This window comes from Myotis yumanensis, unplaced genomic scaffold (genome assembly GCF_028538775.1).
Source record: "Myotis yumanensis isolate MYYU_CA2020_CCGP unplaced genomic scaffold, mMyoYum1.0.hap1 SCAF_5, whole genome shotgun sequence".
Classification (NCBI taxonomy): domain Eukaryota; kingdom Metazoa; phylum Chordata; class Mammalia; order Chiroptera; family Vespertilionidae; genus Myotis; species Myotis yumanensis.
In genome coordinates this window covers 91660089-91678035 of record NW_027223756.1, presented here as the reverse complement: position 1 = coordinate 91678035, position 17947 = coordinate 91660089, and the positions used below count along the sequence as shown (strand labels likewise).

The window sequence follows — 17947 nt, the reverse complement described above, 5'->3', positions numbered from 1 at the left end:
ACCCTCTGGGACAGCATGAATGGACCTGGAAAATAGTATGCTAAGTGAAATAATCCAAACTGAGAAAAACCAGTATTACATGATCTCACTTATTTGTGGACTCTAATGAACAAAAGGAACTGACAAACAAAATAAGACCCAAAGCAGGGAGGCATGGAACAGATCAAGATACCTCAATGTGGGGTTCAAGAAGAGATAAACCAAATAACTTATATACTTAGATGCATAGCCCATGGATATACTCAATAGGGTGGTGAAGACTGGAGGGTGGGTAGGGTCTTGGAGGAGGGGGGGAAAGAGGAAGAAAATGGGAGACATCTGTAATACTATCAACAATAAAATACTTTTTTAAAAAGAGTGAACCCTAAATTGGTGGGGGGTACAGAAAAAGGTAAAGGAGCGTAAGAGGTGATAGAAGGAGACTTGACTTTGGGTGGTGAACACACAATGCAGATTATGTATTATAGAATTGTACATTTGAAACCTATATAAATTCTATTAACCAATGTCACCCCAATAAATTCAAAAAAATTTTTTTAAGTGTGACATTGCGTGCTCGCTTCGGCAGCACATACAGTAAAATTGGAATGATACAGAGAAAATTAGCATGGCCCCTTGGCAAGGATGACACACAAATTCATGAAGCGTTCCATATTTTTTTAAAAAATAAATTAAAATAAAATAAAGCATGACGCTGGGTGATTATGATGCGTCAATGCAGGTTGACCAATTGTAACAATGTACCACTCCGGTAGGGAATGTGATAATATGGAAGGCTATAAATGTGATATTATAGGAAACTAGAGGCCAGGTGCACAAAATTCATGCACTTGTGGGGAGGGGGGGTCCCTCAGCCCGGCCTGTGCCCTCTTGCAGTCCAGGAGCCTCAGGGGATGTCCGACTGATGGCTTAGGCCCCCTAAGCCATCAGTTGGACATCCTTAGCACTGCTATGGAGGCAGGAGAGGCTCCTGCCACCGCCACTGTACTCACCAGCTATGAGCCCAGCTTCTGGCTGAACAGAGCTACCCTGTGGGAGTGCACTGACCACCAGGGGACAGCTCCTGCATTAGCATCTGCCCCCTGGTGGTCAATGCATGTCATAGCGACCAGTCGTTCTGCTGTTTGGTCTATTTGCATATTAGCCTTTTATTATATAGGATAATTGTACCTTTCTCTCAATCTTGCTTGGAACTAAAATTGCTCTAATAAAATAAAGGGTTTTTAATTTTTTCCAGTTTTATTGAGATATAATTGGCATACATCACTATATAAGTTTAAGGCATATAGCATAAACTTACATTGACTACAGAATGATTACTACATGTTTTTAGCCTCTATCATCTCATATAGATACAATAAAAAAGTGAAAGCAAGAAAGAAAATGTCCTTGTGATGAGAACTCAGAATTTACTGTCTTAATAAGTGTCATATATATCATACAGCAATGTTAACTATAATCATGCTATTAGATGCCTAGTACTTATTAACCTTGTAACTGGTTTTTGTACCTCTTGACCACCTTTCTCCAATCCCCCTACCCCCATCATCACCAAGGATTTTCAAAGTCTGAGAGAAGAAAAATGTGCTTCTGTAATTTGGAATTGCATTGAAGATTAGAATAGAGAAAACAATTACAGTCACGCAGAAATTTACATGTTGTTTCTCCAAAATTCTTTGATGATCTTTGAAGAGGCCATAAGGAGCCCAGTCAAGGAAGAACTGACTGAGGCTAAATTGTTTGGTGTTTGACAAAAACTCACACAGAAAAAAAAGAAAAAAAGGACTCGTTTTTAAAATAAGACTGCTTCAGAATTCAAAATGTCATCATCAGAAAAGGACAGCCGAGTTAAATAGGGCATTCTCAATTTCTCTCCTAACTACTTGGATGCCAACTTTGATTTCACAATTTCAAATTACCTCTATGCTTTAAAACCGTTCTCCCCGAGAAGGTTTCCTTTATACTGTGTAATGGGGCAGAAATAAACGTCATCGTTATTTTATTAAATATAGAACAGTGTCTGTCTTGCTGCATTTAAGTTCTCCTTTACACAGTCTTACATTTATGTAACTTAAGAATATGCCACCAGATTTAAATATCCAACAAAAAGTTTAAAAAGTAGGTCAAATAAATTGCTGTATCAGAGGACACACAGAAACACTATAAAAATAATTCCACTTTTTTCTCCCATGTATTGTTTAATTAATCCTACTATAACTACTACTACTTGTCACTGTTAAGTAGTTCTATTGCGGTTTTGTTCAAATGATAGCGAGAAAGTAAATAAACACCAATTTTTCATATTTGTATATTAAAGCAGTAACTTGGTGTATTATCTTCTACATGACGGCTCCTGCCCAGGGTGGCGGTGTCCTGAGCTAGCTCCCCAACCCGCCCCACAGCCCTGCCCAGCACCCCAATAGAGAAACCCCCGGCCCCAGGCGACCTCCCTGGGCCCCGCCCCCTCAAGCCCCGCCCCCATGACAAACCCCGCCTCCCCAGCGCGTCCAGGGCCGGGAGTTCCGGGCTGGCCCCGCCCCCGCGGTGTCAGGCTCCTCCCCGGCCGGCTACCCGGCGGCCCGCTCTCCGCGCAGCTCCGAGGCGCGCCGGCCGCTTCCGCTCCAGAGGGCCCCGCTGGCGCCAGCCCTCCAAGCCTCGTCTTTTCCGGTCTCAGGCAGGCGTGGCGGGCCGGCCGGCGCCCCAGCCCCTCCATATCCTCTCTGTCATGGCGGCGCCCTGCCTCTCCTTCCGGCCAAAGCTGTCATGGCGGCGCCCTGAATCGCCCCTTCTGAACCTCCTAGGACCTACTAGCCCCTGACGATGGTCTGGCTCTCAGTACTTCCGGCTGCCATGGCGGCGCCCAGGGTTCACCGGAAGTGAAACTTCGAAAGTGAGGCGGGCCTCTGCCCGGAAGCGAGCGCGGCGCTAGGAAAGATGGCGGCGGCGGCGGGCAACGCGCTGCCTAGTGGGGCCCGGTCTGGTGCGGCCCGGCCCGGCGGACAGCCCAGGCCCGTGCCGCAGCCGCGCACGCTCCTCGCCGCCGGGCCGGCGCTCATCGCGAGCGGGGACGAGCTGGTCGCCGCCGTATGGCCGTACCGGCGCCTGGCGCTCCCGCGGCGCCTCACGGTGCTGCCGTTCGCCGGGCTGCTGTACCCGGCCTGGCTGGGCGCCGCGGCCGCCGGCTGCTGGGGCTGGGGCAGCAGCTGGGCGCAGGTCCCCGAGGCCGCGCTGCTCGTCCTCGCGACCATCTGCCTCGCGCACGCGCTCACCGTGCTCTCGGGGCACTGGTCCGTGCACGCTCACTGCGCGCTCACCTGCACCCCGGTAAGTGCGCGGCAGGAGCCCCACCTCCATCGCGTCGGGTCTCGGGGCGGGTCGCAGCCGGCGATCACGTCCATCCCCGTCCGGCCCGGGCCTCCCATCGGCTGGGCCTGGGTCCCCAGCGGCGCCCTGGACTCTGTAGCACCGGCATAATTTGGGGGGGCCGCTGCTGACTTGCTGTGCGACCCCAGCACGGGTACTTCCTTTCTTTGGGGTTCCTCCCGGTGTTGTCATTTAGATCCCGTTCGGTAATACCCGTGAGAAGCCTAGCGCAGGGCCCACCATATGTCGCTGTTGGATCGTTCCCATCCTAGCGGGCACGCGGCTGTTCCTCCCGGAAACAGCCCTGCCTTCCTCCCACCGTGGTTTGCAGAGTGTGAGGCGAGACCTGCCGGGGCGGTTTTCCTGTGTGTGAAGCCTGGTTTGGAAACTGCACGTCGGTCCTGCCGTCCAGTGCCCGGAGGCCGCTCGTGCGGCCACCAGAACGAGCTTGAAAATACAGTTCATAGCCGCGCTTAAAAGAGCTATTGGTGACCAAGTGACTTCCCTGTTTGGGGTCCCTTTCCGCCTGTCTGCAAGGTGGGGGTGCTGATGGTGTGGACTTCCGTCAGGATGCGACCCGTAGCCCCAACATGGGGATGAGGGAGAGCTGCCCTGGGTCAGCAGTCGATGTCCCCGGGCCTGCGGCAGATGACCCCGCGGGTTTGGAGCAATGGGTGGAGAGGTCAGCCTCCAGCCAGCCTCCACCTGACCCAGGTGTGTGTCTGCTGAAAGGGGAAAGGGGGCAGCACCGAGAGCTGCAGAAAGAGGCTGGAGCCCCACCTTTGACCTGACTGGAGCTGAATCTTCTTTCTCTCTGAGCATGTCATCTCCCTCATCCCACAAGCCTTATATCAGGGAGGGGGCTCAAGCTTCGGGGCCTGGTAGAGCTGAGTCAGTACCATGGAAGACCTCAGCGAGGGACAGAAAAATGGAGGGAGGTTACGGGGGGTGGGACACACACATCCGAAGGTCCAGCTGCCTTTGGGCCTGTAGCTTCAAAGCGGGACAGCCGCCTTCGGAGAACAGGGAGGAGCTAAGCAGCCATGGGGTTAGGACGGTCAGATCTGGGTTCGCATCAGAGATCGCAGACACCAGTGCTTCTGCTCTCTGGGTTTCAGTTTCCGCTTCTGTAAAGTGAGAGCCGTAACACCTGCCTCGGGATGCCACGGTGAGAAGCGTGGTGTCTGCAGAGCCCCTGGTATGGGGCCTGCGCGGGTGGTGCTTGGTACTTTTCTTCCGTGGCCTCACCAGGGTTCAGAGAGAATGTGTTGTTTTCTGCCTGCTTCCATTGCCCAGGAGCTCTCCGAGGGGCAGGGCCTTGTTCGTCATAGTCACTGCTGTGCCATCACACACACACACACACACACACACACACACACACACACGGCAGAGCGGCAGTGGGGTGGGTGCAGCTCGTGCTGAAGGAGTGCTAATTGAGCTCCATTTGCTGCTTCTGTGTCCTAAGTGCTGAGGAAACAGCAGTGAACAAAACCCATTGCCTTCATAGGGCTCGTGGGGGAGACTTGTGCTCAGCAGTCAGTGCCAAAGAGGGAAAATAGAAATGAGATAGGAACATAGTGATGGAACTTCACATGGGCATCCAAGTGTGGCCTCCTAAGAAGGTAACGTGTGAGCCAAGGCCGGGAAGCTGTGTGACCACGTGTCCTGGACAGAGAACAGCACATGCCAGCAAGTTCCTTGGTTGAATCAAGGACAAGCCTCCAACCCCATTGCTCCTCCTTCTGGAGGACACAGCAAGGATCGTAATGGGGCCCTAGCCAGTTTGGCTCAGTGGATAGAGCGTCAGCCTGTGGACCAAAGGGTCCCGGTTCGATTCCGATCAAGGGCACATACATAGGTTGCAGGTTCCTCCCCAGCCCGGTCCCTGGTTGGGGTGTGTGTAGGAGGCAACCAATCGATGTGTTTCTCTCACATCGACATTTCTCTCTGTCTTTCCCTTTCTCTTCCGCTCTCTAAAAATTAATGGGAAAATACTCTCCGGTGAGGATTTTAAAAAAGAATAGTAATGGAGCCTGGCCAGTGTTGCTCAGCGGTTGAGCATCAACCTATGAACCAGGAGTTCATGGTTCAATTCGTGGTCAGGACACATGACCAGGTTGCGGGCTCGATCCCCAGTAGGGGGCGTGCAGGAGGCAGCCAGATCAATGATTCTCTCTCATCACTGATGTTTCTGTCTCTCCCTCTCCATTCCTTTCTGAAATCAATTTAAAGTTGTTTTTAAAGAATATTAATGGGGTTGGGGACGGAAGCCAAGCAACATGAGAACGGTGAGCTGTGACAGGGCTTGGTTCATGTGGATCGAGGGTGCACCCCTTGCCGGACAGTGGTGCACTGTGCACTGCAGTGGCTGAGAAGGACTCAGCAGCATCCCTTTGCCTCTCACAGGAGTACGATCCCAGCAAAGCAACCTTCGTGAAGGTGGTCCCGACCCCCAACAATGGCTCCACTGAGCTCGTGGCCCTGCACCGAGATGAGGTAGGGACCACCTGCCAACCTGCTCAGTGCAGGTCTTGGGTGAGATTCCCAGGCACTGGCATCCCAGTGAGGGCCTCTGCCACAGACAGCCTTCTCCCACAGGGTGAAGACGGGCAGGAGGTGCTGTCCTTCGAATTCCAGAAGATCAAGTATTCCTATGACGCCCAGGAGAAGAAACGCTTCCTGCCCGTGGCCTTTCCTGTGGGAAACCCCTTCTCTTACTACCAGAGCAGCAGAGGGTTTCAGGAGGACTCGGAGATCCGCGCAGCAGAGAAGAAGTTTGGGAGTAACAAGTGAGTCCTGACATCCCATGTGCCCCTCCTGCTGACAGGACTGGACCTCTGCCTGGGTCATGGGCCTTGCACTGCCCCGGCCGGTGGCCTGTTTCTGCCCCTTTGAACTCCTGGGTTGGGGTGCAAGTCTCCCCTGAACTTGTTTGCTGACAGGAACCTCCTGGAGGGTTCTTGGGGAGGACCCCTCCTGGGGATCCTGGCCATGGGATACAAGAGTTGGTTCTTTATCCTTGTCTTGTTTTTGTAATTCCCCAATTCATTTTAAATTCTTTCTTTTTAAAAAAAATTTTTTTTTTTTATTGATTTCCAAGAGGATGGGAGAGAGAAATATAAACATCGGTGATGAGAGAGAATCCTTGATTGGCTGCCTCCCATACACCACCTACTGGGGATCGAGCCTGCTATCTGGGCATGTGCCCTGACCAGGAATTGAACCTTGACTTCCTGGTTCATAGGTTGATGCGCAATCACTGAGCCACACCTGCTGGGCTTAAATTCTTTCTTTAAATATAGTTTCTTGCCTGTCTCCTCATATCCTGGCACTTAAAGAATGGTGGTAAAAAAGAAGTTAGTGATCAGGATAGCTCTTACTTGTACCAGGTAGAATAGCAGGTGCTCTGTACACACTTTAATCTTCACCAAAACTGCCAGGGCTCACCCATGCCTGGGAGAGGGCAAAGCTGAACTTCAGAGCCCCCTCAGAACCTGGGGAATTCTCTCTGAACTTAATTGTGTACCACAACTATCAGTCTAACAGGAAGATTTTTCAGAAATGTTTACTGGTCCTCACTCCCCAACCCCACCCCCACTCCCCAGGTCCAGGCTCCCTTAAAGGCAGCAGACACAATACAGGGTGATTTTTAGTTTGTTTTTATCACTGTGGGGCCACTGTGGTCTCTTTATCATATTCCACCTTCAGGAACCCACTACATACCATGCTGCACACCCTTAGCGCCCCCCTTTGTCACATTTCTGAGGCTTTTATTCAGGGAGTTTTGGGGAAATCCTGGCTCCAGACCTCTCTCCACAGTGGGATGAGCTCAGGCCCCAGGGGCTCAGAGGCATCTGGCTGCCAGGCCTCCTCTGTGCACCTTCAGCTTCAGGGCTCCTGTTCCAATCAGAGGTTCCTTCTCCACTTGCTTTGTCTGCTGCCCAGATGATGGGTTCTCCTCTCACGGGCCCCCACTCGGATAGGGGTGCGGCATGAAGAGCTTGTTGCCAATTCAGAAGCTTCGTCTGGGCTCTGCAGAGCAGAGGGCTGGGGGTTGTCAGCATGCTGCCCCAGTGAGGGGGGAGAGCCATCCTTGAATGGAGAGTCCTGTCGTCTAGAAGTTTGCCAGGGCTTCTCATTTCCTGAGGAGGCTGCAGTGCCTCCAGGTAGAGGTGTCAGGGTGGGGCCTCCGAGGCCTCCCACGTGAACAGGGTCTGGGTCTGGTTTCTTGCAGGGCCGAGATGGTGGTGCCTGACTTCTCAGAGCTGTTCAAGGAGAGAGCCACAGCACCTTTCTTTGTGTTCCAGGTAAAACAGCAGCTCCAGCACATCGTCCCACCCATCCTTTAGGGCTTACCCAGCCAGCATGACCTGTGTCCACTTCCAAACCCGAAAACTTCCCTGTCCTAATGGGTCAGAGTGCAGGGGTGGAATGCCCTCGGTGTAGGTCCAGAGCTCAGCAGGCATCCTCCTTACGTTTCTGGGGCAGGTGTTCTGCGTGGGGCTCTGGTGCCTGGATGAGTACTGGTACTACAGCGTCTTCACGCTCTCCATGCTGGTGGCCTTCGAGGCCTCCCTGGTGCAGCAGCAGATGCGCAACATGTCGGAGATCCGGAAGATGGGCAACAAGCCCCACACAATCCAGGTGAGGCCAGCAGGGTCCCAGAGGTCTTGGCGGGCCTAGTGCAGGTGTGTTCCCAGAGCTGACCATGCCCCACCCCACTCAGGTCTACCGAAGCCGCAAGTGGAGGCCCATCGCCAGCGACGACATTGTTCCCGGGGACATTGTCTCCATTGGTGAGGCCCAGTTCTGCTCTTTCCTGGTGGCATCTTAGCCTTGGCTTCTGCCTGACCCTCTGGTGCTACCCCACAGGTCGCTCACCACAGGATAACCTGGTGCCGTGCGATGTGCTGCTGCTTCGGGGCCGCTGCATCGTGGACGAGGCCATGCTCACAGGGGAGTCAGTGCCACAGATGAAGGTGTGGGGAAGGGGAGACCTCAGTCCCCTCAGGTGTATTGTGGACCATTCTTGAAGGAGCCACCATCCAGGGGAGTGCCAGGATCTTGTCCAGGCGCCCAGGAGGAGGGATGGAATCCTGGCCAGGAGGCTGGAGGAGGCAGAGTGGGTGCAGCATCTGGGCAGAGCTGCTGATCTCAGTGCCCTGGACAAAGGGAAATTGGGTGGTGGTGGAGAGAGGAGAGGAGAGTCCCAGAGAGTTGGGACATCTAGGTGCCCTGAGATAGCAGATCGAGGTGGACTGAGAAATGGGGAGGGTGTGATTTCTGGGAGAGGCCAGGTGCAGGGTCACAGGGAATCGACAAACGTGCAACTGGAAAAAAGGTGAGATTTGCTGGGCCAGGTAAAGAGCAGGTGGGCTCCACCAGCGCCAGGGTTCAGCTCTCCAGAGACGGGGTGGGGAAGGAGGCTAAGGTGGGACTGACCATTGGCTTCACTGTCCTCCCTCCTCCCCAGGAGCCCATTGAAGACCTCAGCCCCGACCGGGTGCTGGACCTGCAGGCCGACTCCCGGCTCCACGTCATCTTCGGGGGCACCAAGGTGGTGCAGCACATCCCCCCACAGAAGGCCACAACAGGCCTGAAGCGTAGGTGCCTTGGGAGTTTCAGGGGTGTCCTGGCCCCCCCCTCCTGACCCCCTCCATGTGTGCTTGGCTATGAGGGAGTCCAGACAAAGAGACAATGGCACTGCCTCTGCTTGTTTTCACAGCTGTTGACAGTGGGTGCGTGGCCTACGTCCTAAGGACTGGATTCAACACATCTCAGGTGGGCATCTTGCCTGACTGGGGAGGGTGGGCTCCATGGCAGATGAACAGTCAAGATGGCAGTCCTTTTAGACCCCAGGACATCCACCTCACAGGCTCGCTCTGGCAGCGGGTACTAGGCCAGAGGCCATGCGGAGGAGCCCAAGATCAGGCTCGCTCTCCCCTGCTGAGGGCCTGGTGGGAAATCAGAAGACTGCCTGATAGAGACAATGGCCAGACCTCCTTCCAGTAACTCCTGCGCTATCTCGACCACTTTCTTCCCCCACCTCCAGGCCTTGGCCACTGGTCTCCTTAGCTCTTAGTCAAGTTGCAGCTGCCGATGTATCCATATGGTCCCTGGACCATCTTGTGTGGTGGATTGCAGGACTCACTGATGGGCCTGGGGCTGCTGCTCTCTGTCAGCTAAGGAAGGATCTGACCCTGATGCCCTCAAGCAGGGAGGCCACCACCCCATCCCCAAACACCCCCCAGAAAGGCCTCTGACTCCGTCCTTCCAGGGCAAGCTGCTGCGCACGATCCTCTTTGGGGTCAAGAGAGTGACTGCAAACAACCTGGAGACCTTCGTCTTCATCCTCTTTCTCCTTGTCTTTGCCATCGCGGCAGCCGCCTACGTATGGATTGAAGGTAAGCACCACGTTCCCCGCCTGTCTGCTGGGTGCCATGCCCACCACCACAGGCTGGCAGGCCCTGTCTCCATAGGCACCAAGGATCCCAGCCGGAACCGCTACAAGCTGTTTCTGGAATGCACATTGATCCTCACATCAGTCGTGCCCCCTGAGTTGCCCATTGAGCTGTCTCTGGCTGTCAACACCTCCCTCATCGCCCTGGCCAAGCTCTGTGAGTACCTGAAGCAGGGCTGGGGTGCCAAGGGGCTGGGGCCTGGCAGGACCTCTGACCCTGGCTCCACCTTTCAGACATGTACTGTACGGAGCCCTTCCGCATTCCCTTTGCTGGCAAGGTGGAGGTGTGCTGCTTCGACAAGACGGGAACCTTGACCAGCGACAGCCTGGTAGTGCGCGGTGTGGCTGGGCTCAGGTGAGCGTGGAGACCTGGGCCCAGAGGTACCCAGCCAGCAGCAGAGGGCTTTCTGAGGGCTCATGGCCTGAGTGCTGCCCACCCAGGCCCCCAAAGTAGGGCCTGTCAGAGGTCTGCTCCAGTGGGCTTCCTGTGCAGTCTCAGTATGAGTGACAGCGGCACAGGAATCATCTTAGGCTCCAAGCAGCCACATGACCTGTGGGAGCATCCGTGATACAAGTACAGATGTCACAAGGACCAAACCGACACCCCTGCTGCCCCTGAAGTGACTGGCACAGATATGGGGTCCCATCCCTCTTCCTGGCTGGCAATTCCCAGAGGGGTCCCTTCACCTTATAACCAACTATTCCCCTTCCTTGCAGAGATGGAAAGGAGGTGACCCCCGTGTCCAACATCCCTGTAGAAACACACCGAGCCCTGGCCTCATGCCACTCGCTAATGCAGCTGGATGATGGAACCTTGGTGGGTGACCCCCTGGAGAAGGCCATGCTGACAGCCGTGGACTGGACACTGACCAAAGGTGAGGGGCCAGAGTCTCAGGCCCAATGCAGACTCACCACCTGCTCTCACGCTCCCGGGAAGGCAAGCCAGACCCCTCAGGCTGGCGGGTGGGCATGCACACACTTGGTTGTCCTCCTGGGTTGGAACCCACCCCACCCAAAGCTACGGGGCAGGGTCCTCCAAGCCCAGGTCTCCCAGCTCTTATCCCCAGGAGCCCGCAGGCCCTGGATCTGGGGATGGGGGGAGGAAGGAGGGGCAGGCGGGGGCCTGGCTGCCTCTTTGGAGCTAAGGCCCTCAGGACTCGTACTTATTTGTTTCCAGATGAGAAAGTATTCCCCCGAAGTATTAAAACTCAGGGGCTGAAAATTCACCAGCGCTTTCATTTTGCCAGTGCCCTAAAGCGAATGTCCGTGCTCGCCTCCTACGAGAAGCTGGGCTCCACCGACCTCTGCTACATCGCGGCTGTGAAGGGAGCCCCTGAAACCCTGCATTCCATGGTGAGTTGGAGCACAGCCCTGGGGTTCAGAGTGGAGGTCAGTGTGAGGTAGTTGGTGACATTCCTCTGCGTTTCCTACAGTTCTCCCAGTGCCCACCCAACTATCAGCACATCCACACGGAGATTTCCCGGGAAGGAGCCCGCGTCCTGGCTCTGGGGTACAAGGAGCTGGGGCACCTCACCCACCAGCAGGTAATGGCCCAGGCCCCTCACCCATGTCCCCACACCTTGTGTCCTCACAGTGCCCCTGTGAGCAGGCACGATTTCATCTTCCTCCTCCCCAGACTCTACCTTTGGAGACTCCAGGTGGCACTCAGTCCTCAGTCCCTTCTCCACAGTGCCCTGCCTCCCTGGGACCCAGGCCCATCCTGGAACCTAGGGCTTCCTTCCCCCACATCCATGGGTCCTCATGCACCCTCAGTAAGCATCAGAAGACATCTTTTTATTCAGAGAGGAAGGGACGGGGAGAGAGAGACAGACAGACAGACAGACAGACATCAGTGATAAGATAGAATCATTGATCAGCTGCCTCCTGAATGGCCCCCTATTGGGGATCCAGCCCGCAACCCGGGCATGCTCCCTGACCAGGAATTGAACCATGACCTCCTGGTTCATAGGTCAGTGCTCAACCACTGAGCATGCTGACTGGCCCAGGAGACCATTTAGATTACCATCTCTAGTCTAGTTCTGACCCAGCCCAGTTCAGTCACCTGGTTACTGCATGCTTTGGGGACATCCCCAGCTCTCAGTCATACCCCCATGTCCCATCAGCTCTTCTCCCACCTCCACTGCCAACACTCCTTTACCTCCTTCCACCTTGGCCTTTGTCTAGGCTGTTTGCACCCAGTGGCCAAGAGATCCTTCCAGAATGCATGCCTGATCACACCCCTCCAGAGCCACTCCTGCTTAATGCCACCCCTCTTACAATCCGGGACCCCTCAGGGGATGTCAGAGACCCAGTGCACAGATTCAGCCCGATTCCCGCAGGTCAGGCTGAGGGATCCCACCAGTGCACGAATCCATGCACCAGGTGTTTAGTGTACATATAAGATCTTTGGTTAATCTCTTTCCTTCCCTCCCCCTTCCTTCTAAGATTCATCAGTCTGTTCCATGTTTCCATGCCTATACATTGAACACCTGCCCCTGGTGGTCAGTGTGCATCATAGCTGCTGGTCAAACAGTCGCTTAGGCTTTTATATATATAGATGCCTTCCCCAGTAGAAGACAAGCTTAATGAGGGTGGGCATTTTTGGTTTCTGGGATGAGGTAGAGGGTGAGCACATGCTGGGTGGTTAACAAGGAACAGTTGACAGAAGCCAAGATACAAGGTCTCTGTGGGGACATGCCATGCCCACACCAGGGAGTAGAAGCACTGGGGGCAGGGACCACCCAGCCATTGCCAAGCTGCTGTGCCACAGGGAGGACAAGCCCTTCTCTGACCTCTCCACTCAGCACATTGTTGGGGCTTGGGGAATTGCAGGGCTGGGGGATGTTATGATCGTAAGAGCGCCCCATGTTTGTCCACAGGCCCGGGAGGTCAAGCGGGAGGCATTGGAGTGTAACCTCAAATTTGTCGGCTTCATTGTGGTCTCCTGCCCGCTCAAGGCTGATTCCAAGGCTGTCATCCGGGAGATCCAGAATGCCTCCCACCGGGTATGGCTCCTGGACCCTCCACACCAGGCCCCTCAGACAGGTGGGCGGGTGGGCCTTGGCTCCTTACAGAGAGGAGGATGTGACAGCAGAGGACACTTCCACCCCCAGTGGGGCAAGTGGGTGCATCACTGGAAGGCTGAGGCTGGGTAGAGGGTGTGGGAGCAATACCCAGACGGGTCATGTCTGTCTCAGTGGCTTTAGTCTGTTCATCCTGGTGTTTGTGTTGTTTAATTTGGGACTGAGGATGCAGTTTAACATGGGAGCTAAGTGAGCAGTCTCAGAGGATGGTAGCAGGATTAGTCCCCACCTGGCGCTCAGCAGGCCTCCCAGCTCTAAGCTGGGAGGCTGGAACATGTGGTTCCCACCCACCCCACACACAGCTTCCTGGGAAGCTACCAAGCCAAAAAGGTCCACGAAAAAACTGGTTCATAATTTAACATGAAAGGCATGGGTGTTCTCAGAAAGACAAACATACATGTATTATTTTTAAAAACATCACCGGGGTGGACAGATTGTGGCCTTGGAAGCCCAGTCCTCAGGAGGGGGCCCAGACTTCTCTCTGTAGCCTTCCTTAGAGGGGACTCAGGCACTAGGTCTCCAGGCTGGCGTTCTGCCCCTCTGAGCCTTCGCCCCTCTCCCCAGGTGGTCATGATCACTGGTGACAACCCACTCACTGCCTGCCACGTGGCCCAGGAGCTACACTTCATTGAAAAGGCGCACACGCTGATCCTGCAGCCTCCCACCGAGAAAGGTGAGACCCTGAATGAACATACCCAGTGTTAGTGAGTGCCTGTGATGGTGGCAGCAGTGCGACATGGGCCTGTGGGTCACAGCCCTGCTCCTCCGGCCATCTGGCTAGAGTTTCACCCGTGTCCAGCAGCATGAGGGCAGTCACTGGCTCCAGGATCCGTGATGACATAATCTCAGGCAACCCATTGTAGTCACACCATCTCACGTTTCATATCATCACACCCACCTTGGGCCTGACGGCTGCCTGTGCACTGCATGTATACCCCGTTCCCAAGTTCAGGGACTGCTGGTGCTGGTGCTCGGCCTGGCCAGACCCTGGGCAGCGGGCTTGGTATGTGTTATCACATTGTCCCTTCGCCCTACACAGGAGGGCTTGCCGTCCCCATGCCACGTAGGAGGAAGCCATCTGGGTCAGCTGTTGTCACCCAGCTTTATAGACAATGAAATAGAAGTGAACCCACCCACCCAGGTTTCTTGGTGTCATTGTGACTAAACATTTGAACCTGGATGGCCTGGCTCCAGCAGCTGGCCACTCGGTTGGCTGCAAGTGGTACCCCAGAGTCAGACCATTCAAGGAGCCGTTCCAGCCCCAGCACTTTCTGTCTGGTAGGGTGGGGTCTGTCAGATGCTGAAGGATGGTGCCCAGTGCAGCACCTGGCTCGGGGTTGCTTCGCAAGGCTACAGGCCAGGGGAGGGTGTTGGTAAGGCCCAGCAAGGTCAGCTTCTGGCGCTTCCTGGCCTGTCTCCCAGTCTGCACTGCTGGTCCCAGAGCTCCGTCCGGCTCCAGGCACTGGGCTCCTGAGAGGCCCAGGATTATGGGTAGGCAGCCCAGAGAGGTGGCTGTCAGGGCTGTTGATTGGCAAGTGAGGCTGCTCTAATAAAAGGGCAACAACAAAAACCAGGTGGAGGTTAGTTCCCTGCCCAGCCGAGACTGTCCAGGAGGGCTGGAAAGAGGAAGTGGATAGCAAGTGTCTGGCCAGAGGAAGTGACTCCAGTGCCCCAGCCCCGGGAAAATGGGGTTTCAGGCAGGCCACAAGGGTGGGGCTAATTAAGTAATAGGTTTAGGGTATGCCTGGGTTGGAATTTGGCCACTTCACGTGGTCTCAGGCCCTGGGTTCTGGGATTCCTCATTTGTATTGGAGGGTTCTGAACAATCTCTATTGGACGGTCACCAGTCCAAGGCACAAGTAGGTGTGGATGCGGCTTGAAGGAAGGGTGAGGGTCAAAATGGTGCTCCAGAGAGGAGAGACTAGGACTAGGCATGTTGAGTCCAAGTCAGGGGTCGTCCTGGGTGACTAAGCCCTGTCCCTGACTCTGGGCACTGGCCCTGCAGGTCGATCCTGCGAGTGGTGCTCCATCGACGGCAGTGTCGTGCTACCCCTGGCCCAAGGCTCCCCAAAGGCGCTGGCCCGGGAGCATGCCCTGTGCCTCACGGGCGATGGCTTGGCCCACCTGCAGGCCGAGGACCCCCAGCTGCTGCTGCGCCTCATCCCCCATGTGCAAGTGTTTGCCCGTGTGGCCCCCAAACAGAAGGTGAGCGCAGAGGTGGTAGGCGGGCGAGGTCCTAAAGTGGCACACAGCCCTCACTTGTTCCTTTGCCCGTGTAGGAGTTTGTTATCACCAGCCTGAAGGAGCTGGGCTACGTGACCCTCATGTGTGGCGACGGCACCAATGACGTGGGTGCCCTGAAGCACGCCGACGTGGGTGAGCCCCCCGCCCCCCGGCTTACTGTTCAGCCAGCCAGGGCTCAGCATAAAGGACACCTCCCCGAGCATGAGGAGGCTGTGAGGATAGGGCGGGGCCAATAGGGTCAGGGATCCACGGGCAGAAGGACACAGTGTCTAAGGAACAGTGTGGCTGAAACCACCAGAGCCATGGGGAAAGTTTGGGGAGCCAGGGAAGCTCTGTGAGAGAACCCGGGACCCTTTGGTCCGCAGGCTGACACTCTGTCCATTGAGCCAAACTGGCTAGGGCTTGTTTTTATTTTTAAGTCGTTGTAGAAAGTAAGATAAAATGCTCTCTGAGGGTACTCCTTGGGGAGGTCCAGTGAAATGGGGAGGTTTGGCTCTGAGGCCCATGGCTCCATCTAGGCATTGAGCTGACACACTCTGGCTTGGGGCCAGTGGGCTCCCCTGGATCCTGACACATATCCTTCCCTCTCCCCCACCCCAGGTGTGGCACTCCTGGCCAATGCCCCAGAGCGGGTTGTCGAGCGGAAGCGGCGGCCCCGTGACAGCCCTGTCCTGAGCAACAGTGGTGTCAGGGCCACCTCCAGGGCATCCAAGCAGAGGTTGGGGCTCCCACCCTCAGAGGAGCAGTCCACCTCCCAGAGGGTGAGTCTTGGGAGGGGGGCGCCGGCACCCCCTTGTGTCCAGGTCTCACCCACCGCCACCCACCCCACAGGACCGCCTGAGCCAGGTGCTGCGGGACCTCGAGGATGAGAGCACGCCCATCGTGAAGCTGGGGGATGCCAGCATCGCGGCGCCCTTCACCTCCAAGCTCTCATCCATTCAGTGCAGTGAGTCCTGCCACCTGCCCTGTCCCCCTACCAGCCCTGCCTGGCACCCATGCCCATGCCTGCATGCACCCATGCTCACACCTACCTCCCCCAATCCTTGTAGTCTGTCACGTGATCAAGCAGGGCCGATGCACACTCGTGACCACGCTGCAGATGTTCAAGATCCTGGCCCTCAATGCCCTCATCCTGGCCTACAGTCAGAGTGTCCTCTACCTGGAGGGCGTCAAGTTCAGCGACTTCCAGGCCACACTACAGGGGTTGCTGCTGGCTGGCTGCTTCCTCTTCATCTCCCGCTCCAAGGTGGGCTGAGACCCCAGGCAAAGCAATGGCTCCTGCCCTACCCACAGGCACCTCCGCCCTGGAGGTGCTGAGAGGCTTCAGTGATGCACGGCAAGGAACACTTGGGCCTGTCAGAGGTGCTTCCGGGCGGATGTCATCTCTTCTTCCTCACAGCAGCCCTCGGGGAAGCTGTCATCCCCGTGTTACAGATGGGGAGTGGGAGGGAGGGGGCGAGCCCACTGAGCTCTTCCCAGTAGCACAGCTCGGGCCCCAGCACTGTCCACAGGCAAGCAGGGCTCTGGAGGCTGGTGCCAACCCATGGTCCCAGGATGCGGTGACTGCTCTCTGCACCATGCTGCAGGAGGCGAGGGTGGGTGGGTGGGTGGGTGGCCCAGGGCACTCTGGGCCTTGACACTCACCATGTATTCAACCCCCAATACTGCAGCCCCTCAAGACCCTATCCCGGGAGCGGCCCCTGCCCAACATCTTCAACCTGTACACCATCCTCACGGTCCTGCTCCAGTTCTGCGTGCACTTCCTAAGTCTTATCTACCTATACAGCGAGGCCCAGGCCCGAAGCCCTGAAAAGTGAGTGCCACCCTAGTAGTGGGTGCACAGGGCACCCACAGGAGGCAGCGTCCCTGTGGTGGGAGGTGGAAGGCGGATGCAGATGCAGGTGCAGACGTTGGCCTGGGGCAACCAGGACCAGGCAGAGAGCCCTGGTTATGTGCAGGGGAGTGGGAGCCACAGAACAGTCCTCACCCCCTGCATCCTGCAGGCAGGAGCAGTTTGTGGACCTGTATAAGGAGTTTGAGCCAACCCTGGTCAACAGCACTGTGTACATCATGGCCATGGCCATGCAAATGGCCACCTTTGCCATCAACTACAAGGTGAGCTCCAGCCCTAACCCAAGCATGCCCTCCTCACCCCACCCCCCCACCCCCCACAACACACACTATTCGTCTCTCTGTCCCCACAGGGCCCGCCCTTCATGGAGAGCCTGCCTGAGAACAAGCCTCTGGTGTGGAGCCTGGTGGTGTCACTCCTAGCTATTGTGGGCTTGCTCCTCGGTTCCTCGCCTGACTTCAACAGCCAGTTTGGGCTTGTGGACATCCCCGTGGAGGTGAGTATCCCTGTGGGTGTGGCCCCAGGACTTGACCTGGGCCCATCGGCAGGCATCCAGCTCATCATCGCTCCCTCCCCTGCAGTTCAAGCTGGTCATCGCCCAGGTCCTGATCCTTGACTTCTGCCTGGCACTCCTGGCCGACCGCGTCCTGCAGTTCTTCCTGGGGACCCCGAAGCTGAAAGTGCCTTCCTGAGACAGCAGTGCCAGCACCCACTGCCCACCCTGCTACCACCGGGCAGGGACCCCATGTGGGCCCCAGGAGGGAACACTGCCCCCACGGCAAGGCTAGAGCAGCCTTGCCCATTAAGACTGAGTTGGGGCCGCCCCTCTCACCCCCCCCACATGGCCGTCCTTGGGCCTGGCTGGCAGAACCAGCCCCCAGCCAGCACCTTTGGTAAATAAAGCAGCATCCACAATTTTAAGAAGCCCTGCCTTCACCTCTGCCT

At 56.0% G+C, this 17947-nt stretch overlaps 1 protein-coding gene and 1 non-coding gene across 2 annotated transcripts; both read left to right on the top strand.

Annotated features, from left to right (window-relative positions):
* The first annotated feature begins 552 nt into the window (after nt 1–552).
* Nucleotides 553–659, top strand: LOC139011805 (U6 spliceosomal RNA). Its single transcript, XR_011471638.1, has one exon. It is a non-coding gene; the product is annotated as a U6 spliceosomal RNA (small nuclear RNA).
* A 2275-nt stretch (nt 660–2934) lies between these two features.
* ATP13A1 (ATPase 13A1) lies at nt 2935–17926 on the top strand. Its single transcript, XM_070416537.1, has 26 exons — nt 2935–3324; nt 5770–5859; nt 5962–6152; nt 7598–7670; nt 7852–8007; nt 8090–8159; nt 8236–8342; nt 8837–8966; nt 9089–9144; nt 9641–9767; nt 9843–9980; nt 10058–10178; nt 10541–10698; nt 11001–11176; nt 11257–11367; nt 12703–12828; nt 13471–13579; nt 14912–15111; nt 15186–15282; nt 15751–15911; nt 15982–16096; nt 16200–16396; nt 16821–16963; nt 17154–17265; nt 17355–17498; nt 17584–17926. The coding sequence occupies exons 1-26, from the start codon at nt 2935–2937 to the stop codon at nt 17692–17694; spliced, it is 3609 nt and encodes a 1202-aa protein (XP_070272638.1). The 3' UTR covers nt 17695–17926.
* Nucleotides 17927–17947: the final 21 nt, after the last annotated feature.